The sequence below is a fragment of the Gouania willdenowi genome, chromosome 4 (assembly GCF_900634775.1).
Source record: "Gouania willdenowi chromosome 4, fGouWil2.1, whole genome shotgun sequence".
Lineage (NCBI taxonomy): Eukaryota > Metazoa > Chordata > Actinopteri > Blenniiformes > Gobiesocidae > Gouania > Gouania willdenowi.
Genome location: NC_041047.1, coordinates 20,791,696 through 20,814,458, shown reverse-complemented (window position 1 = coordinate 20,814,458; position 22,763 = coordinate 20,791,696). Strand labels below are relative to the sequence as shown.

The window sequence follows — 22,763 nt, the reverse complement described above, 5'->3', positions numbered from 1 at the left end:
TTTGTAACTAGGAATGATTGGTGGACATGGTGTCGAAAGCAAGGACAGATGTTTGCACAACAGGACAATGGAGGCTAGGGACAAACACTGTCTATCACTGTTCAGGAGACACAACAAATAAATGCCTCCAAAATGGACTTCGTTACGACTACTGGCACCATGATTCACAGCTTACATCTTTCATTATAGCTTTATTTACATCCAGCATGTTTAGGTTGTCCCTCTGTTCCATTATGTACCTAAATATAATGAATGTGACATCATGCAACGCTGCAGAAGCCGTACAAACATGCTTCTTTTTGCAATGAGAAAGTAGGCATGGTGGATTGTGGCTCTAGACGAGTGCTGGAGTTGGGATTGGAGGTTTTTACACAACCTCAGCTGCCTCGTCAGCAAGCCTGTGAGCCTGTGTGGAGTTAAAGTAATACAATCACTTTAGCAGATGTGTTGTTCTAACATGAATGTTTTTACAGCACATGAAACTTGATGAAGGTTGTATATGAGCTGATATAATTGGCTTGACCAGTCCGGTATCCTCTCCGTAAAGCCTGTAACTGTAACTAACTGACACTCAGCAAATGACTAAAGCATTTCCTTTAGGTTGGAAAGAGAAAAATATATATTTTATTTATAGCTTATTATTTTGTTGGTTGTTTTTTATAACACCTCTCCCCCATTTTAAAGCTGTAGGCGTGCAGACACAGGTGTGTGTGTGTGTGCGTGTGTGCGTGTGTGTGTGTGTGTTTCACAGGCACTTTCACAGTAAGTCTTGCAGTGGAGAGGGTTGCAGTTGGCCTGCTGTTGTGTGACAAGATCCCAGCATTAGTGTGTGTAGGTGTGTATATGTGTGTTTGCTCTTGTACTCGCCCTTGAGAGATGATGAAAGAGTACACTGGCAAGTTGGGTGGGTCTCTGGTGAGCGTGTGTGTGCGTGTGCGTGTGGACCAAATAGGAAGGCTGAAGGTTTTTGCAACCAAGCAGAAGGGAAAGTTTGATCAATTGTTAATGAGATGTAAAGTGAACGGTCACATACCTGGAGGCTGGAAGGCTAAATGGTCTTGACACTGTACAGGCACAATACTAGTGCACTGTGTGTGTGTGTGTGTGTGTTCACTCCTGCAAGTGTGTTTCTGATGTTCCCTCTGAAGCACCATTCAGTTGTATGTATTTAATCATTTGATATAAAGATGTGACGACAGCTGGGATTGTGAACAACTTTTTTTTTTATTGTTTGCCAGCAGGAATGCTAACTTAATGTATACAGTGGGAGAAATTAGCATTTTGACCAGTAATAAAAAATTAGCATTAGCTATTTGTTTCTCCTTGGTATTCCAAACAGTTCTAGAGTGAGTACTACTAATTACCTTTGCCAAGGAGATAATATTTTTGAATGTTTCTTTATTTGTTTGGTTGCCTGCCTAATTACTTAATGGACTTTCACAAAATTTTAACCAAAGATAGACCTTACGCAGTGGAAGATCAATATCTTGATTCCAGATCAGTGTCCAATCATTGGCAAAATTTCAAAATTTCACATCAAGATTTGTATATGACTAATATACTCATATTGTCATATGTCATATTGGTTCCTCCCACCGAGTTTCATCTGGATCAGATCTGGAATGCGCGTTTCATTGCCATCTTTATGAAATAATTGGGGTGCCCACACACATTTGGACATACTGTATCGTTATTATTGGGGATAGAAATGTATTGTATTTGTCTAACATTTTAAATATCCATATTTAGCTAATTCCTTTTGCCCGTTGATATAAATCATGCTTGTATGTATATCCTTTTGCATGCTTTATCAATGTGTTGTTCATGTAAAACACATTTAAATACAGTGTTAAAGAAATACCCCCAGCTTATTCTGCATCTGTATGCCTTATTAATTCATATTTTTAAGTTGAATCTATAGAAATCTTGTCCACCAGATGCTTTCTTCTCTTGAATGTGTGCAGCAGACATGACAGAACTGGTTCGACTTCAGCTGATGTGTTTTACTCTCTCCTGTTATCTGTTGCTGTCCAAGGAAAATTGGCTTCATCTGTTGAAAGTGATTTATCTCTGCAGACCTGTCATTGAAAAGAAAAACTTTATTACTTTGGATGATTTTTTTTCTCAGTGAACATATTTCACTCAAACTACCAAAAAGAAACTGTGTGATTTACAAATTAGAAACGAAAATAGAGAGAAAAGATGAACAAAACAAAGCAATCAATGAGTGAATTGGGAAGTGAAATCTTTTGTTCTGAAAAATAAACGGGGGGAAGTGGAGCGCTGACTTTTTTTCTCTTCTCTTTTTTTAACAATATGCCTGTTTGGAGAAATGTGCCGGCTGCACATTTTTATTTTCAAAGTGCAAAATTAGATGCGTCCCTGTCTACAGGCCCTCATTAGGGAGCTGTGTGTTCCACTGTTTATTTAGCAAGTCTGCGTGCATGTGTGTGTGTGTGTGTACACACCAAATGTGTGGCCGCTTGTGTACATGTTGTATCTGCATGTCTACTCAGGGGCTATGGAGGCTGGAGGTGTGCAAATTGTGAGTTGGTTTGCACAAATAGTTGTGTGTGTGTGTGTGGCAGTGACTGAGCTGTCTGAAGACTGGCAGGCTGTAGATTTGTAGCGCATTCAGCTGATCTACTTATCTCGTGTCCCTGCCAGGGAAAGATTGGAGGAACTGAGCCCACCATGGCACACGGGCACGTGCATGTGTGCGCGCGCATGCTCACACACACATTTACACAGCTCCCAGTGAATCTTGTTTTCTCCTCGTATTGCTGTGTGTCTTTATCCGTCCTCTGAACCTTCTCCCCCTCCCTCGCAGTAAATGGTGCTGAGCCAAAGACTAATTATTACAGGCAATCATTTCGACATGAAATACCTCCTCCTGGCTCCCCCTCATTTTCTTTCCCCTCACCAGCTCTTTTCATGCTCCTACAGTCACATAATGGCAACACACTTCCACACTAATTCCAATCCTTGAAGTCCATTTTGTGGGGAATGGTTATTGCTTTCTGAGTGCAACCTTGGGGTCTTTCTTATAAGCACAAGTAATGGTCCATCTGCACACTTCGCTGTGTGTGCGTGCGTGTAGGTGTGCGGTGCAACCTTGTATAGCCGTTGTGCAACATCTGGATCGGAGCATTGTGCCGAGAACAGCAGGACTATTTCACGCAGTGTGACACTTATTTTGGCAAGCTTTAGTAACTCGTTCACCTAAACAGAATCTGATGAGTCGAGATGGCAAACGTGACATTGGAAGTTTTCACAGCCACTTATTCTTAGGCATGTATTGTATTCAAGCCATGTAGGAAAGTAACTTTTAACATTAGTTGTTTTAAATTAACCCGAACGTCTAAGAAAACTTAAAGCAGCACCCTATACTTAAATTTTAAATTAGGGACCAACAACCATATTTCTGTCTTTCGCTGTAAGGTTATTGTCCAGAATACTTTCCACTCCAAAACCAAATGACCAAACCATATCTTCTGCCTGTACATCCATCACATTTGATTTTGAAGGTCAGCGTATGTCTTGATAAACACACTCCTATATACACACACAGGCCAATGCTCAGCTCAGCCATGTACGCTGCACATGCTATTCCAGTGCAATCAAACTTTAAAGTGGGTTAGTGGTGGCAGCTCACCAACCCTTCTTTCTTCCTCCTCTCCTTCATTACCACCAACACCTTCTTCTCTCACTCCTCCCTCCCTCACCTACCTCTTCCTTTCAGCCTCAACTGGCTGTCGATGATAAATGAGTCAATTATGGGTGTGTGCGTGTGCGCGCAGAGCTGGAGAAAAGGGGGTGGATGGGAATGTTATTACCTGTTGCGGCTGGGGGTAATGTTGCGGTATTAATCATATTCTAATTTTCCTACACCTAATCACACACACATACACACACCATCTACTCCTCATTCAATCAATCTACGGCCTGCAAACTCATTCAAGTTGGTGTAACAGGCCTATAGGTCAACGCATATCATTCCACCTTATATTCATTTATTCAATTATTCATTCATTCATTTACACCTGCAGTCTGGTTGAGACACATCACAATTTTAAAAAAGTACCAGGGTAAACATAACAGGCATACATTTTCTTTACTGTATGAATGCAACAAATGCAGGGATCCAAGGCTCTCGCCAGCACTGTTGAGCATTGGGGCCCCTAACGTTGTTATTTTGATTCTCTACGGTGTGTTTCAACCAGCGCAGGAGGCTTTTCTGTTGTTTTTTTTGTTTTTTAATGCTACCGTTGTGCCCATAACAGTCACAATATTACTGCAGGTCCCATATAATACCTCATATAAATTTAAAAAGCGCGTCTTCGAATCAGTCTTTTGAATAAAATGCTATTTCTTGTCTATACAGTATTTACTCGTCAGGACCTATACCAAACATGAGTAAATCTCTAACTCCTTTCACCATGGCCCTTTACCAATTCAACAAATAACTTTTGGTCTTAAAGTAAGGAAGTTACAAAGATTTAAAAACGTTTTTTAGCTTTACTTCACTAAATTTGGCCCTCAGAGAGTTATAAATGGGGAGAGAGATGCCACCGGATCCCACCACAACAATTGTGATGCTCGCTCGCACACCACGTGATCCCCCTACGCTGTGAAAAATTTGTGGTGAGAACCCTGGGATCATGTTTTTAATCTCTACATTTGTCAACCATGTGTTAAACATTTCTAATGAAGCCAGTTGTTAAAGTTTTACTCCATCCTAAAGATTTTGTTCCTGTTTTTCCCAATTTCTATTTGACCTTTCACCACAGACAGAGGGAGAACAATATTGTGAAACCTTTGCTTTGTAGTTTGTGGGTGGATCTGCTAAGTAACGAGTTGGTAGACTGTGACGTCCACTTAACACAGGACAACACTGTGGTGAAGTGAGGTGTTTGCCTCTAGTTATGAATTTGAGCATTGTGTGATTTCTTGTGCTGCTTTTTTCCTCCTTTCAGACGTATGATGTCATGTCTTAAAGCTTGCCCTGCCTTTCTGCTGGCACATGTGTCGCAAACAACGATTGGTCATGGTCAGATGTGTCATGTTGCCAGTCTCCCAGTCCTTACCCAAACCCCAAGTAAAATTTCAATGACCTTAACAGTAGATTCTGGCAAAGTTACCATTGTGGCAGACAGTCTGATTTTGGCAAAGCAGCAAGACAGATGTTGTTTCTCTTCAATTCAATGCAGGCAAAAGGCTGAACTTATTTGATCTGAAACTGGTTAATTTGACGCTCTTAAAGTTAAATAAAAGCTGGAGGAAGTTGACACTAACTCAAAGCATGTGGATGTTTGGAAAAATGTCCGGTGGAATACAAAGAAAGGTAGAGAGATTACTTGGATGTGACTGTCTGCATTCTGTACTGGATTTCAAGCCCCAAGCGTGACTTTGTCTATTTCTGCTCTGCTCTTGGGTGATAATGGGCTGTCAGCACCCCAGACACCTTGCTCCTTCTTTCCCACTGAGTGACTAAAAAAGAGGCTCATCCTGCCAGAGGGGTAGGACGAAGCTGAAAGTAATCTGTTGGCATGTTGCTAAATGCACGGTGTATTTTTATTTGTGCTATAATACAAATTAAAAGTGTCTGATTAAATGTTTTCCCTCTCCTTTGCAGTTTGAAGCTAGAGTGTGAGAAACTGGCTACAGAGAAGACTGAGATCCAGAGACACTATGTTATGGTGAGAGATACACACACACACACATACACACACACTCCTACAAAGTCACACTCATGCATATACCACGCAGTTCCACATTCGCTCACAGTGAGTGCTGTGCTAATTCCCCCCGAATCCCTTTCATCTGTGAACAGCTGCCAAACAACACACACAAGACCACACATGCACACACAACAAAGAAGTCAACAGTTTCAGCTCGGAAAAAAAAGTGGTTCTAGGGCCAACCGTGGGCTGTCTGGTTTTCTGCGCAGGATGAATATTGAATCTATTAAAAACCAACTGTTGTGGCACAGTTTGGGCTGGTTAGTATTAAACTAATGTAACTGCGTCTGTGCACAATTGATCAGATGTTTTTATAACTTCATTATAAGAAGAAGGGGAAAAAAACAACAACCTCAAGTTTTGGAGGGTTTTTCCCCCCCTTTACTGTATCCATAATGTAACACATCATCCCTCCACCGCGCCAAGCCAGAAAATGTGATTGTGGTCGGTGACATCCCACACTCACTCTCTGGCCCGTCTTGGCCACTGCAGTGAAACTGACCTGGAAGCGCCACTGTCTCTACCATTGTGCCGTTTGACAGTTGATCTAGTTATGATGAGTACATGGTCAACACATTTCTTCCCCCCCTTTTTTTGTTTGATTTATTACAGCAATACCCCAGCCTTGATTTACCTGTGATCAGAGCCATAAACAACCCCAGCTGACAGTGTCAGCTGCCCCAGTACCTGCTGTGCCACAAAGAGCTATGTGGCAATCTTGGCCCAGAGCTTAGGCTTGTAGGGGAGGATGAAAGGGGGAGGAGGAGGGTAGTTGGCATGGAGTGTAGGTAGGGTCCCCTCTGCTGGCTGATGATTTGGAGGAGTTTGGAGGTTGCTAAGCAACAGGCGAAACTTGGCAAGCTGACTGCCAAGCAGAGCTGCCAGGAAAGACGTCTTTTATGGAGGCTCACAGGCAAACACACACAGAAAGAGAAACATGCACACACATGCCTTAAGCAGACATTTGTGTTTATTTCAATTGTTAGGATGCAGTCCTAAAGGTTATTCTTATACATAAATGCATCCAAAATTTTGTACACAATTTGTGGCATCAAATCAAAACTGTTTCATCATGTTTATTACTTATTTTGATTTTATCACAAACATTTCCAACATAGTACTACAGAGATTATTTGTATTTAGTATAGCAGAAAAACATGCGGTGTCAATCAACGTGTGAATCATTGTGCAGCATCTAAAAGGAGCCTAGCACCGATAACAGCCATGACCTCTGCTGACACCCGTCCTCTGTACTGCCAAAAACCCACATTCCTGCCCCAATGCCAGCATGCCTAAAGCTCCCATGGCTTCTCTTATTCTATTTGCAGCACTTCTCCACACCCACTGCAGAATACATTCACAGTTAAACTGGTTTATTCCTGCATGATTTCCTTTTGTTGATTTCATACAGACATCTAAACCTTAAATGCAGTTGTTTATTAGTAACGCATGCATACAAAATACTATGTACTGTATATGTCTGTGTTTTCTGTGTTTCTTTCAATATAAGATGCCATAAGTCTCGCTGCCTCTTGGTTTTCTTTGTTTCAGTATTACGAGATGTCCTACGGCCTTAACATTGAAATGCACAAACAGGTGAGTCAGCTCCAGGTCTACGTTTTGCACAATCATCAGTCGCAGCGTTCTTTAGCCCCCAGTCAGCTCTGTGAAGAAGTGTCTACATCTTTTACTGTCCTTTCTTTTCTTTCTCTCGTGCCTCTCTGTTACTGTTAAGTCTATCCTCTCTGATGGACTTATCGTGCTGCGTTATACTGTGGGGGAGTTAATAGGATCCACAAACCAAATTCATTTCGGGTGACAATACTCTGCCCTTTTCCTCTGGGCCTCCATAAGTCCCTGTCTGTTACTTTCTCCTTCCATCCCACCATGCTTCTATCCATCCCTCTCAATCCCACTGTCCTATTCCCTTCAATTGTTGCCATATATAGCTTTTATCTTTTATCTTTTCTTATTCTCCAGCCCTGTGTCCTCCTTTCTATTGATTTCTCTTTTCTTCCTCTGTGTGTGCGTGTGTGCGTGCGCGTGTGTGTGTGGACCCTCCTCTCACCTCTGTCTCCTCACGGACACTCAGACCCTGCTGAGTTTCACTTTAAATCAGGTCATTGCCTTCTTGCCGACTACACTTTATCTTTCTCCTCTCTCTATCGTTCATTTCACTATCTCCATCGCTTTGCTTCGACGTGCTGTTGCTCCTGCCCCCCCCCCCACTTCGCCACCCACCCACCACCACCACATCCCAATCTTGATTTTCCTCCCTCGCCCTCCCTGTTTCCTTTCTTCATTTCTTCTCCCTCCCACATCCTTCATTCATTGCCTGTCATTTCCTCAACCCAATCTGCCCTTTTTCTCTTTCGCTCTTCATCCTCCTCTTTTCTTTTCTCCCCGCACACATTTCATCCCCCACCTCCTCGAGCTCTAAATTGCCTATGTTCTCTCCCTCGCTCCCTTTCTCTCACTCTCTTGAAGATGTCATTTAGTAGTAGGAGTTCTCTAACAAGAAATCATTGTGTCTCCCTTGGGGTGGGGGGTGAGTCAGCGGATGGGGTGGGGGGAGAAAGAAGGGCGGGTGTGAAGGAGTAGAAGGGGCTTTCTGGCTGACAGAAAATGGAGGGTGGAAAGAGGGAGGGAGATATGTTGGAGAGATGAGGGGTAGGAGGGAGGTGCAAGTTCAGTCCGGCATCAATAAATCACTTAAGAGGAAAAAAGGGGTGAAGGAGTGTGCAGGGATGGACACACATGCGCTTTTGCACACCCGAGCCCACTCTGTGTTACCTCAGCACACACAGATACACACCAGAGCCGAGCTGTCAACAAGACAAACAGCCTGCAGCCGTAATGATGTTGTCATGATCTCCACATGCATATCATTACCGGCCCTGACGGCCTTGTTGGGCCCGTACTAATACTTGTTTGTGTGTGTGAGAGTGTGCATGCACTACACTACTTGTGCGTCTGTGTATGTGTTACTTGGCAGCACTTGCATCACTGATTACTGTGTTCATGTGTGATATGACGGAGAGATGGATGGAAAATGCAATAAATGGAGTTGGATCCAAGGAGGAGGAGGAGGAGGAGGAGGAGGATGATGATGATGAGGGAGTGGTGGAGGAGGAGGAAGAGTTTGCTGTTGGCTGTTGACTAAAACAGATCAAGACAAACACACACTCACAGCAAGAATCACTGACCCCCAGCAGGAAAACGCACACAGAAGCACACTCAAGCATGGAAAATTCAACACACAATCTGTGTGGGCTGTGTGTGGCTGGAGCAGATGCTGCCCATGAATATTTTAGCCAAAGTCTCTGGCAGAGTTTCCATTTGCATGGACCAGATGTAAGCAGCTGAAATATTTACCACACTCGCCCTGTGAGAAGCAGGCCACTGTGTGTGTGTATGTGTGTGCGCGCTTGTGTGTGTGTGTGTTTTCATCAAAGTGACAGTATCTTTTTTTTCCCCCCATTTTCAGACAGAGATTGCCAAGCGGCTGAATGTGATCTGTGCTCAGCTCATCCCCTTCCTGTCTCAGGAGGTGAGAAAGGACACACATACATGCACACACACATGCACACACTGACAGATGAAGCTGGACATGGCTTTAAAGCATACTTATTATTTATTAATTTCCCACGCTCTCCCAACATTTGCACATCTTATACACTCCAGTCTAGCATTATGAAACTGTTAAGATATATTTCTTTTTCACACTTTCCAAGATTCTTTCCAATGCACTCTAACAGCTATTGTGTTTCTGTATCTTCCTGCTTTTACTAATATTTTCATTTGTCCTGCAGCATCAACAACAGGTGGTCCAGGCCATGGAACGCGCCAAACAGGTGACCATGGGGGAGCTAAATGCTTCGATAGGGGTACGTGGGCTCCCCCCTCTGCCTCATAGCGTGTGTACCTTATACTCCCATATTTTATTTTCCTTCCATTCTTTTCTCATCCTAAAATGAGTGGCTATCTGCCAAAATCTGAGGCAAATATTTATTTATTTTTGATTGGCTGAAGCAGCCAAAAAAAAAAATCTAATTTTAATTTGAAATAAAAAGCCCCGAGGGCATGTTTTGATTATTTAAATAGACTTAAAAAATAATTGGCAATTTGAAAAGAAGTTTATCCATTACTTTTACTCCCATTCCTTTGGTTTTACCACAAGGCCATCTTTGCAAACAGGCAAAGTCTTGACCGGAGCATATTTTCTCTCGTGCACATCGCAGCAATTAGTTCCCTTCTTTTCCTCCGTCTTGATCTTCCTTTGAATCCATGCTCTTCACTGCTTGTAAGTCACCCAAATCTCTCTCTTTTTTCCTCCGTCTCTGCTTTCTGTGTGTTTGTGTTCCTCTGTACAGCAGCAGCTCCAGGCCCAGCACCTCTCCCAGCATGCCCAGGGTTTACCAATTGGCCCACACCCATCAGGACTGCCACACCCCGGCCTGGCACTAGGTGGAGGGTCGGGCCTCTTGGCTCTGTCCGGAGCTTTGGGAGCCCAGCTGGCAGCCAAGGATGAGAGAGCGCACCTGGAGGCTGTAGCTGCAGCTGCTGCCGCCGCCGAGCACCATCGAGGTAGAGAAATGCTCTAAAAGTCACCTTTTTTAAATCAGTTTTTAATTATCCCGGCAAAAAAGTAAAAACACCTAATCTCTTCAGAACATTAAAGTATGTTACTAAAACAATAGTGGGATTGCGTAAAGGTGAAAGCATCTGTCGTTGGAGTAAACACCAGAGCTTGGCGGGAATGATTAGTCATGTTTTGGCAGGACACTCAGGAATGTTTGTTCTCCGAGTCATCCACTGCCGTGGGATATGAAATGTTGGCACATAGTCTCACCTTGGTGTTGTGTTTATCTGCCTGTGTGTCGATGGTTTGGTGCTGCCGTTGGGTACCTGGATGCTTCTGACGCCTCCAACGATCAGACCGTGAAGCAGGACCAGTGAGTAACAAATGACTACAGCACAGTCACATCCATCCACCCTATGCTCACACATCTTGGCACTGTAGACAAATACAGTGATTAATAAGAGTAGGTGCTTCATAAAGCCTGCCAATGCACTAAAGGGCCTTTTATGAATTATCATCATTGTCTTTATAAAGATTGCTTCCAATTTACTACTGTACATCTTTCTATCCTATCATACTTCAATCGTACTGCTCAGGAAAATACCAAGCAAAGTCAGTCAGTTTTATTGGTAGTTCTGTTATCTGCACAAGACTCACAGAGAATAAATATGATTATCATTTTTCTCACTTCTATATCATGGATCTATTACATTAAAACCATGTCACTACTAGGGCTGGGTGATATGGACCAAAACTAATTTCTCAATATTTTTTCTCAAAATGGCGATATATACGATAGAAATCTCAATAATTTTATTTCAAATACAGTCTAACCAGGGTTAGGGTTAAATTTACTAATGCAAAATGGCACACAGGCACATTTATTAACAAACAGTCACACAATATTTGCCACTTTTGACTTTTTCTCCTCTAAGGGACAGCACTTGTGAGTGAGTTATTTGGTAGATCTGAGTTAGGACACACTCAGTAACCTAACGGTGCTTTTCATGCTGTTCTGAGGAGTAGCAAAAACAGCATCTCCTTAAACAAGTATTTTGAAACCAAATAAGCTCTAGAAAATAAAAATATACATATATATCGATATAGGTGATATTGTAATTTTCTATATCGCCAAAATATAAAACTCGATATATTGCCCAGTCCTAGTTACTGATATTTAAACTGTCATTACCTTCATACTGGGGGCTGTTAATGAAGCAATGTTAAAATACAATGTTTGTAATGCTTTAAATGTGTCATTTACTCACCATGAGCACAATCCCTGATAGAGGAACAGGTGTAGAAAACCAAAAGCTTTTCCTTGTAAAGTGTAAAGCTCAGTGTTGTATTTCTTCGCTGTTTTAAAAAAAAAAAAAAAAAAAAGAGTTGAATGATTGCGTGTCCCTCCTCTGGGCGCGCCAATCGATGCAGCCTGATAGTCTTTCACATTCATCTCTGCAGCTTATGAGCCGCACATGATTTATGCAGTCGCTCTCCGCTCATTATCACCCTCTTCCTACTTCACAGCCCTCTCACGCCCCCTTTTCTCCACTCCTCCATCCGTCCCCGCTTTCATCTCCTCCTGTTCTTTTTGCCCCCTTTGCACCACCTCATCTACACGTCCTTTTTCTTATACCAATCTCTCCCACCTCAGAGCTCTCTGTCCAATGGGGACAAGGGTCGCCCCGACTACCTCAGCAACGGCAAGAAGAGGAAAGCTGATGAGAAGGAGTTCATGACAGATTATGTGAGGACGCTTTAATAACACTCTTTAATGTTTCAGTATCTGCAGGATAGTTTTGGGGAACTCTGAATTTTAGACAAGAACAATGATGGCTGCCCTGTATACCCCTAGGACCCCAGATTTCTTACTGTATTTATTTATTTTTTTATTTTTTAAAGGTTCCATATACTATTAGCCCACCTATTATATTTGCCATAAAATGTAATATCGGTTGACATTGGTATTAGATTTTCCACTGAGAATTTTAATTTAATGTATTCATGTTTAGATTTTTTTGCAATGTATGCATTTTTTTGACAGTACATGTAGTGCAATCTTTTCTTGACAAATATGCATTTTTGTTCTTGCAAAAACATTCAAACTAATCCAACACCAGCCTAAGGAAGTGTAGTAGGTAAAACTTTATTAGGGGAAATACTTGTAGAGAAGGCATTATTTTTCCACACACATTATGAAATAAAGTCATGTGCTTTTTTGGAGACAAAAAATAAAGATAAATATGACACTTTTTTTGTTACTGAAGATGAATTAGTTTTCTTATTTTGCACAGACAATGATGTTTTATGTTAAATACATCCAGTAAGATGTATCCATGGAGATGTATACGTTTAATGTGACCTGAATTGGGTTGGGTTTTATCAGCATGTCGAATATCAGCAAAAAGCCTACATGGTAAATGGACTTTATTTTATAGCACTTTTATGCCTATACTGAAGTAGTCCCAAAGCGCTTTACAGTATCAACTCATTCACCCATTCACACATCAATGGGACTGAGCTGCAGTGCCAGGCAAGGGTTCAGTGTCTTGCCCAAGGACGCATAGACTGGGATCAAACCCCCAACCTCTCGATCAGAAGACAACCCCTCTACCTTTTGATTTTTTTTAAAGGTTGTTTTTAATAGGAAATTATGAATTTATTGACTTTACATTTATTTTTGAGATTATATTTAAATATTACACCAAGGATTAAAAAAAAACATTTCTTGTCAAATATGGATTTAGCAGAACGACCGTGTCCAGTTTGTCAATGTGTTGCTTTTGATGTGTGTTTCTCTATGTAACTACATTCATAAGCAGAACAGGAGTCGCTCATCTCTCTCTCTCTCTCTCTCTCTCTCTCCCTCTCCTTCCTTGCGATAGGGCAGCGATGCAGATAAGAGTGATGATAATTTGGTTGTAGATGAGGTGAGTAGAAATGTCGGCTGCTCTCCGTTTGCCTCACTTGACCGCCTTTATCTGCATACATCATGTAGCACAAGCCCTGTGGACCATCACCGTAACAATAACAACAATAACTTCCCCTCGTCCTGCTTCTTCTCTGCCTGCTTGTGTTTATAGATTCCCACTATAAGTATATAGATCACTTTACTGTTATTCAAAGCACACATGGTAAAGGGAACGACTTGTGGTTGATAAACACTGATTGTTTAGCAAAGCTTCAAGCTTTTTATTTACATTTGTGTGATGTTATGGATAGGACGGTCATGTCGAGAGACGTTTGTGTACGTTTGCTCTTCTTCTGTTCTGTATTCAATTAAAATATGATGTAACCAGGGTCGGGGTCAATTATAATTGTAATTGCGAAATTGATGGTTAATAACATTTATGATTTAATTATATTTTGAATTGCAATTGGAAAAATCTGCTGCGGTTTTAATCATAATAGAATTGTAACTGACTTCAGATAAATGACTTTGTATTTGTAATTGGCATGGAAATTCTATAAAAACTTTAATTTACAATTTATTCTGTACACACACGTAGTTAATAATTATTAAAGTTTCAGATTAAGTTTTACCACTGTCTGTCAGTTCTCTTCAGGATCAATTTACTATTTAAAAAAATATATATAAATCTAGGAGTGCACTGACAGAAAAAAGGCTGACACCCACACAAAAATATTAGTATCAATTTTTTCATGGATAAGGAAGCCTAACACGGTAACCAAGAGATAAAAAACAAATTAGATGATCGATAATACTTTTTGTGTATTTTACAGCTGATTTAAGACAAAGCTGACCCGTTATCATAAGAGATGCTAACAGAAAGCTAGCACAAGAGGAAGGTTGTTTTATGGGATTATTTATTAAAGGCTCAGCAATTGTGATAATTTGGAACTGAACAATAGTAATTGAGAAAGTAATTGTAATTGACTTTCATGGGAATAATTATAATTTTAATCGTAATTGAAAGAAATGGCGGCCCCTGTAATTGTAATTGAGTTGTATTTAAGCATGGCTAATTGAAGACGTAATTGTAACTTTCCCCATCCTCCACAAAATCAACATTTATTTAATACATTTAGGAAATGAATGGTCATTATGAAAGAGTTTAATAGTTTCACTGGCACATGCTGTGATCAAATCCTGATGTTCTTTTTTAAATTAGGACCCATCGTCACCACACAGTGTGCAGTCCTACTCGTCCAGGGAGAACGGGTTAGATAAAATACCCCCCACCAGGAAGGAAGGCCCCCCACAGGCCAGCCCCACCTCCCTGGCCTCATCCAGCAGCGCCACGTCGCCCTCCCGAGGCAAAGAGCCAAGGCAAGAGGTAGACGAGCCGCTCATAATGACCTGATTTTAATCAACTAAACCTAAAGATGTTGATGTTGTTTTTTTTAAATGATTACATTCTTGTATAATAAAAGTAATCCCTGGAGCAGAGAGCATATGTGGTTTTTAGTGCAGTCACTTCTTTCCACTGGTTGTTTGATTCAAGGTCATGAGTTTCACCCTGAATGTTTGTAGAGGTCTACCCCCCCAACACCAATCAGTCCACTGACGGCCCACATTGCTCATCCTGTCTCTCTGTCCTCCCTTACTCCTGTCCCGTTCTTTACTCGTCCTGTCATTTGTCCTGTCTGTCAAAGATGTTCATCTCTGAAATGTTCAATTGAAAAGCTTTTCTAGATTGACCTCAGGGTTCTTTTCTTTGTGACTTTTGACTCTTTTCTCTTGTAGAGAGAGAAGTCCAGCACTCCAGGCATGAAACCAGGGACCCCCATGTCTCAGGAGTCCAACACCCCAGGACCAAGTGGCCCTCCACAGTTCAGACCCATCCCAGGCAAGTCTGGAGTCGACCCCCTCGGTAAGAGTCTGCTACAGCTAGGAGTCTGATTATTGTTTAAGTCTGCTTTGATGAATTGGAAAATCCTGAGTTTTGTTGCCATGTTGGACAAGAATACAAAAATACAATCTTACTGGGGGTTTCCACTGGATACGTCGCTGGTGCGCCACGCTACCGGTTTTTCCGGTTAATCCCTGCTCTCCGGTAATCCCCACTGGTTGCATTTTGAGTGCGCCACGGTGCACTCCGGTTAGACGACTGTGCCGTCACGAGACAGAGTTCTCACGATATTTATTTAATCATGCGAGAATGCCGTTAAAAGTATGTGTGATAAACGCAACAATAAACATATAAATAGGTCAGTGTTCCTAACGAAGGAGAACAAGAAGGTTGGAATCTCTGGATTTGTCAGCCACATTTTTTAGCAGCAGTCAACAGAGAAGAGATAAAACTGCACCAGTAAAACATGAACTAAATCATTGGTGATGTAGTTACTTGAAATATAATCTGAAGTGTTTTATTTTGAAAAGGAACCAAATATTTTTTTTGCGGAGTACGTGCTTAACTTCCTGTTTAGCTTATTGTGCTCTGTGCTGATTGATGCGTCTTGCTCTGGTGTCCGCCAGAAGTAGAAGCCCTGCGTATATCTGGCGTAAGGCACCGATAGACTGTTGGAGCTGGGAAGAAGAAGACACGCACTGCAACGGACCTGGTGGAAATGAGCACATAAACCTATCAACTCCGGTGGCGCGGCAGTGACATAACGCAGCGGAGCCGCATCCAGTGGAAATCGGGGGTTACACATTTGTCCCTCAAAGTTTTGGACACAATGAGGACAAACTGTTTTTTATCATATATTTATTTATTTTCATTTTATTTTCCTGTATTTGTTTATTAACATGAAGTGCTACATCAGCAGTCAGCAACTCCACCGACCACCATCTGCTCCTAATAAGCAGCTGTGACCACACACACAAAAAAGAAAAGAAAAGTAGTTCACATTTTAAATGGAGAGATTAGGAGAGGTGATGGCCTGTGACTGTGAGTGGCCTCATAATGAGCCTCCATCTTTTGCAGTGTATCTCTGACTATACCACTCACTCACACACACACAAACGCACGCACACACAAAGGCAGGCACACAGACAGAAGAAATGAAGCTGTCTGAGTGCAGGTAGTCCAGCAGGGGTCAGTAGTGCACCAGTGCTGTGGTTGTTGCTCTGTCTCACACTGATGGAGCCTCTTTATTAACGTGTGTCAAACTCATGGCCCGGTGTCAAATCTGGCCCTTTAGAGCATCCGATTCGGCCCGTAGGAGAAAGTAAAAATGACAGACAAAACATGAATTTGCAGGGGCTAACAGTTTTCCTGGTGCTAATATTGCATGATTGCAGTCATTTTTAATGTTCAACTGTTGAAAAAAAATCAAAATTCGTACAAAATCCTTAAATTTTCCTGAGATTATGACATAATATTGCCTTTCATTAAATAGATATTGGTCACAAAATCTAGTAGATTTAAAATGAAAGTCATGTTGAGACTGATATCTGTCACTTATTGCTTCGATATTCTTGTTTTTTTTTTTTTTTTTTTTTTTTTTTTTTTTTTACACATTTTGTAGTTTATATGTACGTAGAAGTGAAACCAGGGAACAGTAATATTGAAATTACTTGTTTTCCCGCTTATAATCTGTGGCCCAGTTGAGATCAACCTGCTCTGTATTTGGCCCCTGAACTAAAATGAGTTTGACACCCCTGCTCTATATTAACATGTGCGTTTAGATTTAATAGAAAGCTCGGTAATGACGGCCCTACAGTGTTGACCAGTGAATCTAATCACAGATGTCTCCTTTCCTTTCCTGCAGCTCTGGGCCTGAGGAACCCCTTGGCGGTGCAGGGTGCCTACCCCCCAGGGGCCTTTGGGCTCCCCCCTCCAGGGGTGAACGGGGACCTGGCTGCGAGCTACGGTGCCGGCCTCCACTTGGTCTCCCCACAGATGAACGGAGCGGCTGCAGCGGCGGCAGCAGCCGCTGGATACGGACGTTCCCCCGTGGTGAGCTCTGAGCTCTGCACATAATTTGTCTTTGCAGTGTCACTGTCATGTGCAATAGCTCAGCATAGAAACCCAGCCCAGGGACACGCTTTGGCTCTATTTATAGAAAAAGGGAGCGACGGGGGTTGGGAGAATAGCTGTACTGTCATCTCTAAATCTGAGTTTAGATCCTTGAAAAGTTAACTTTACTTCTGACTCTGTGAGGAAAGTAATTTCTCAGATATTGCATTTCTGATAGAATTTTATCTAACTTATTATATTTAGTCCAGCAGTTACCCTAGTAGGTTACTCTAAGTTAATTTTAGATTTGCGAGAAAATGATCACAATTGTGTTTTTATAATTGATCAGAAAGCATATTCCTTTCAAATCAAAGCAAGAGTAAATTTGTTTTTACATAATTTTAACCAGAATCTTTTTTATTTGTCATTGTGCAAGAAATGCACAACAACATTTTTGAACAACAGCTTTAGGTCCTTCTTTTTACTTTAAATCGACTTTTCAACACCACACAAGCAGAACAGTGGCTTTGACTTGTGATAACTCTCCGTTATTCTTTTTTCAAACTTTAAATCTGGACCATTGTTCAGTCTGAGCTCATCTGTATTCTTTCCAGCTCTTCGTTCCAAAGCCTTGTCCTTTTCTTGAAGGTATTTCCGTCTCTTGCAGGTGGGCTACGAGTCCCCTCACCCACACATGAGGGTACCTGGGCTGCCTGCCAGTCTGCAGTCAGCCGCGTCTGGAAAGCCGTGAGTTTTCCCTCTGCCCGTCCAAAAATCTCCTCATGTCCACAAAACAGCTGCGCTCCAAATATGCTCAGCTTTATATTCTAACAACAAAAGTAATCAAAAACAAATTATATACGTGAAAAAAAAAAAATCATAAAGGAACTCAATGTTAACCACCGTTTCTAATGCATGTGTTTGTGGCAAAAACATCAAAGAACAGCACTCACTGTTTGTCTTGACTTTACTACTAATTGGAGGTGTTTTCTCGCTACATCTGAAGGTCGGTGTTTGATTGGAGTGGTTAATTGAATGATGTTTCAGGGAAGCTGGATGTCTTTGCTGAACTTTAGTCAGCAGATAATGAAGTGTTTATTCATCATTTGTTAGGGTGAAATACAAAAAGTCTTTCAAAAGTTTCAGCAGGTTTGCTTTACGCTAATTGGCTGCACTGTTATATTGTTATATATGTATATTCGGGGGAAAAACAGATTAGTCAAAATACAGATTCTTATTCTATTATTTAAATTTTCAAGATTTTTTTTTAATTATATATTTTCTTCCTCTAACCTTCTTACAAATTGTTTGAACTCATAAACCAAAATAATTCGCACTTTCTCAATTTATCACCATGCAAAGGTAAATATACACATATATATTTTGAGAACATATCAAATAAAAATATGAGAAAAGTTTTCAAATGGTAAATATAGTTAAAAAATAAGGTGTGTGTTCTTAAGGTGTGGGTGTGTTTGTCAGAACCAGACACCATAATGTCTAAACCAGAGTATTGATGCACAAACTGTGCTGCATCGATTTTAATCCCCCTTTTTTGCCTTTATTTTTGGCCGATTTAATTATATACTGTATCCTTACCTTCCTAATATATACAGTATAACACACACTGTTTAATAGGTGAGGAAGTTCATTAATGAAAGCTTAACCAATCATCGTGTACTTATCAGCACTTATTTCACTTTGCAACATACAAATATGAAGGACTTTGGTGAAAACTGGTGTTTCCATTGGAGCCGTTATTTATCTCCTGTCGTCCCTCAGTGCCTACTCCTTCCACGTGAGCGCAGACGGACAGATGCAGCCTGTTCCGTTTCCCCCCGACGCCCTCCTCGGCCCAGGGATCCCCCGCCACGCCCGTCAAATCCACAGCCTGAGTCACGGAGAGGTGGTGTGTGCCGTCACCATCAGCACCTCCACACGTCACGTCTACACGGGAGGCAAAGGCTGCGTCAAAGTGTGGGACATCAGCCAGCCAGGAAGCAAGAGTCCCATGGCTCAGCTGGACTGTCTGGTGAGGCTGATGAATTTGTGTGGATGGATATTTAAAGTCCATCTTCTGTCCAATAAGGTTGTTTTATTACTGGAGCATTGCTGTTGTTTTCCTCTGATCAAACGGCACTTTAGGTGATGAATCACTTTAATGTTGTTGTACTCAAGCCTCCGGCGTCTTTATTTATTGCGGCGATGATGCTGAAGGAGCAGACTTAATGCTGTCATCACTGTGTCTGCACCGTGCTGTAACACGGCCAAACAAATGTATTTATCATCTCTCTGTTCACTGTCCAATCAGAACCGAGATAACTACATCCGCTCCTGCAAGCTGCTCTCAGACGGCCGGACGCTGATCGTCGGCGGGGAGGCCAGCACCCTTTCCATATGGGATTTGGCCACGCCCACTCCTCGCATCAAGGCAGAGCTGACGTCGTCTGCTCCCGCCTGCTACGCTCTGGCCATCTCGCCTGATAACAAAGTGTGTTTCTCCTGCTGCAGTGATGGCAACATCGTGGTCTGGGACCTTCATAACCAGACGCTGGTCAGGTGAGAGGAAGGAGGGGGGAAATAAGAAACTTAGTTTAAAACTTGGATAACAAGCCTCCATTCTTCTTCCTTTGATTCTCTCGTGACCCTGTGGTGTCACTTTGATCGAAAATTAAAACTTTAATGGTAGTCGTTTACATTCACAAGTTTTGTTCGCCCTGATATCTATATTAATGGAAAGAGTTTGGTCGTAATCGATGGTTGAATTCAAACAAAGGGATGATGGTTTGAATCTTATTCAAAGCAGGCAGCTCAGAGAACAAAGTGTGTGATTATAGCAGGAGCCGCATTGAATGTTTGTTTTTTTTTTTTTTTAAAGGATTTGTTGTTAATTAAGAGTGAGTTAATGAAGAGTTAGTTTTAAAGGTCCAGTATTATGCTATTTTTCACCCATCTCCATTTGTTCCAAGTTCTAAGAACCCCATGATGCTTATATAAACAGGCTGCTTTGGGGCCTTCATGCATATTCATGAGTAGGCGTGTCTAATGATGCAGACTTCATGCCTCACTCTTGGGAGGCAGATCAGTGATCACCAAAGCGATTTTCTTTTGCTATCCACACACTGTTGTTGTTTTCAGCCAAAAAACTGCACATTACAGTAAAACACATGGCTATTTAAGCGGCTATTGTGATTGTGAGTCCGTCTCAGCGCTTCAGACTGTGTTTATCACAGCAGCAGCAGCAGAGTCATTCCGCTGTTTTAAACACTCACTGAAGTGTTAAGCTGCTAAGTCACTTTCTTTTTCTCCTCATCTCTATTAACTACTGGAATAGTGCCTTTAAGGTGATAATCATTTGTTTTGTCCAACTGCTGTGTCGCATTGTGTCACAAACAAGTCAGATCATCTCAAAGGCGATACGAGGCGATATGATGCATACTAATAATGGAACTGATTGTGACTGCTCCCTGACGCTACTCCGTGGCTGCCCACTGCTCCTCAGGGAGGGGTTAAATGCAGAGAACACATTTTGTGTATGTAGCTTTACATATATGACAATAACGTATAATGTATATTCTGTATTAAATTGCAGTGTTTGTATTAGCTGTGGGTAGTTAGAGAGGGAGGAGCTCACATTCTTATAAGGGTAGGAGGAGCCAGGATTGTCAGAAGGAGGAGTTTTTTGGCGACAAAAATGTGACTCCCATTTGGAGCTGACGTTTTACAAAATGTGGAATAACAAGGGAGGAAGGAAACAGAACTTTTTCAACTTTGACCCTCTGAATGAGGCTAAAGGGATGTGTAATACCACCCCTTTAAGAAGTATAGAACTGATTTTAGACTGTGTAAACTGTACTTCCTGCTTTGAGTTTGCACTCTTTAGTGTAACATAATGTTTATTCTACAAATATATAATATCTCATCAGTGTTTCAATGTTAGATTGATGTAATATTATCACCCTTCTATTGTTTTCACTTTGTGCACATATAGACCAGAAATCAACACTTAATTAGATCAACAGCTGCTTTATGCCACATGTTGAATGGTCTAAACGTGGAAAAGAGTTAGAGGAGGAAGCAACACTGAAGTGGTTTCCATTAAAACAGATCAATAAGGATATCCCGATCTTGATATTGAATATTGGATATATATATATGGTAGTATATATATATCAGCCTGCATCTAAAATCTCAGATAAAAGCACTCCGGTACATTATTTGTTTTTATTGAGGTTATTTTTCAGGGATTTTGTAATTTTAAATTATTCTATTCAATTGTAGAATATACTCATGTTGTTGTTTTTCTCTTTAAAAAAAAGAAAAACAAACACATTTTTTTTATTTGATTATTTTTGTTTATCAATTGTAGAATATTCTTATGTTCAAGGTTAAAATTCATGTAACTCGTTGTCTAATAATAAATGGGTCAGTTTTTGGCCATACCTACTGTTTCTGATTATTGTTGTGTTTGAGTAATATCATTATATCATTTGATCAAGCTTTTCCTAACATTCCACACTACATACCAAGTAATAAAAGTATGGATGATCTGGTATCGGCCAATACTAAAGGATATGATATCTGTGTCATAGTGGAAGTGAACACCCCTGGTGATGTGTGTGTGTGTGTGTGTGTGTGTGTTTCCTCTGTAGGCAGTTCCAGGGTCACACAGACGGAGCGAGCTGCATCGACATCTCCAACGACGGCACCAAGCTGTGGACCGGAGGGCTGGACAACACAGTCCGCTGCTGGGACCTCAGAGAGGGACGCCAGCTGCAGCAGCACGACTTCACCTCACAGGTACGCAGGCACGCACACAGGGTGCGTTCAAATAGTCCCTCCTTTCTCCTTTCCTATCCACTTCCCTTAACCCCCGGAAGTGTTTAAGTGGTGGCCATGATAAGGAGCGTTCCAATTCTCTAAAAGCTAAGGAAAGGAGGCCCAATGCTTCCTTTATAACCTCCTTTAGCCTAGGAAACAATGATACATCATTTACCAAAGGAGACCAGAGAATGCTTTCCTACAATTCCTTGCGGCAACAACATTTAAAAGGACCCGCTCATCCGAGCATTTACAGAAACTCCCAAAGACTGAAAAAGGATGCGGGTTATGTAAGTTACCAATACAATAATATGCCTTGAACAACTTTTAAAAATCAAACACCCATATCTTATGATATGTAAACCCTATTATCAGCGTGATTGCCTTTACCTAACTCATTTAGGAAGTCTCCTAACACCTTTCCTTAACCCCGTGGATGATGTCACGGGGTTAGTGGATAGGAAAGGAGCTCCCCACACACATGGTTAGTGTCTCCCCCTCCCAGGTTTTGACTGATGAGCTCCCCTGCCCGCCTGTGTCTCTTCCCTCTGCAGATCTTCTCTCTGGGTTACTGCCCGACAGGCGAGTGGCTGGCTGTGGGGATGGAGAGCAGTAATGTAGAAGTGCTGCACGTCTCCAAGCCTGACAAGTACCAGCTGCACCTTCACGAGAGCTGCGTCCTCTCGCTCAAGTTCGCCTACTGCGGTACGCACGCACACTATTCACATTGATAGTTTGGTTACATCATAGTGA

General features: G+C 41.6%; 1 protein-coding gene and 1 long non-coding RNA gene across 5 annotated transcripts in view; one reads left to right on the top strand and one right to left on the bottom strand.

Moving 5' to 3' along the window:
• The window catches only part of tle2a (TLE family member 2, transcriptional corepressor a), a 50,433-nt gene that overhangs the window by 26,540 nt on the left and 1,130 nt on the right, over positions 1–22,763 (top strand). Inside the window, exons 3-18 of one of the 4 annotated variants that reach the window (XM_028443984.1) lie at positions 5,636–5,699; positions 7,293–7,337; positions 9,229–9,291; positions 9,554–9,658; positions 10,115–10,328; positions 10,680–10,696; positions 11,978–12,070; positions 13,209–13,253; positions 14,457–14,621; positions 15,032–15,158; positions 17,002–17,189; positions 17,857–17,936; positions 18,972–19,221; positions 19,501–19,748; positions 21,842–21,989; positions 22,565–22,715. In XM_028443984.1, the coding sequence (XP_028299785.1) occupies positions 5,636–5,699; positions 7,293–7,337; positions 9,229–9,291; positions 9,554–9,658; positions 10,115–10,328; positions 10,680–10,696; positions 11,978–12,070; positions 13,209–13,253; positions 14,457–14,621; positions 15,032–15,158; positions 17,002–17,189; positions 17,857–17,936; positions 18,972–19,221; positions 19,501–19,748; positions 21,842–21,989; positions 22,565–22,715 (2,003 nt within the window). The remainder of the gene's footprint in view (positions 1–5,635; positions 5,700–7,292; positions 7,338–9,228; positions 9,292–9,553; positions 9,659–10,114; positions 10,329–10,679; positions 10,697–11,977; positions 12,071–13,208; positions 13,254–14,456; positions 14,622–15,031; positions 15,159–17,001; positions 17,190–17,856; positions 17,937–18,971; positions 19,222–19,500; positions 19,749–21,841; positions 21,990–22,564; positions 22,716–22,763) is intronic. The other 3 variants (XM_028443987.1, XM_028443985.1, XM_028443986.1) reach the window with 3 other exon arrangements.
• LOC114461698 (uncharacterized) lies at positions 1,712–11,802 on the bottom strand. Its single transcript, XR_003673860.1, has 3 exons — positions 11,592–11,802; positions 10,594–10,758; positions 1,712–2,078 (listed from the first exon to the last, which is right to left on the bottom strand). It is a non-coding gene; the product is annotated as an uncharacterized LOC114461698 (long non-coding RNA).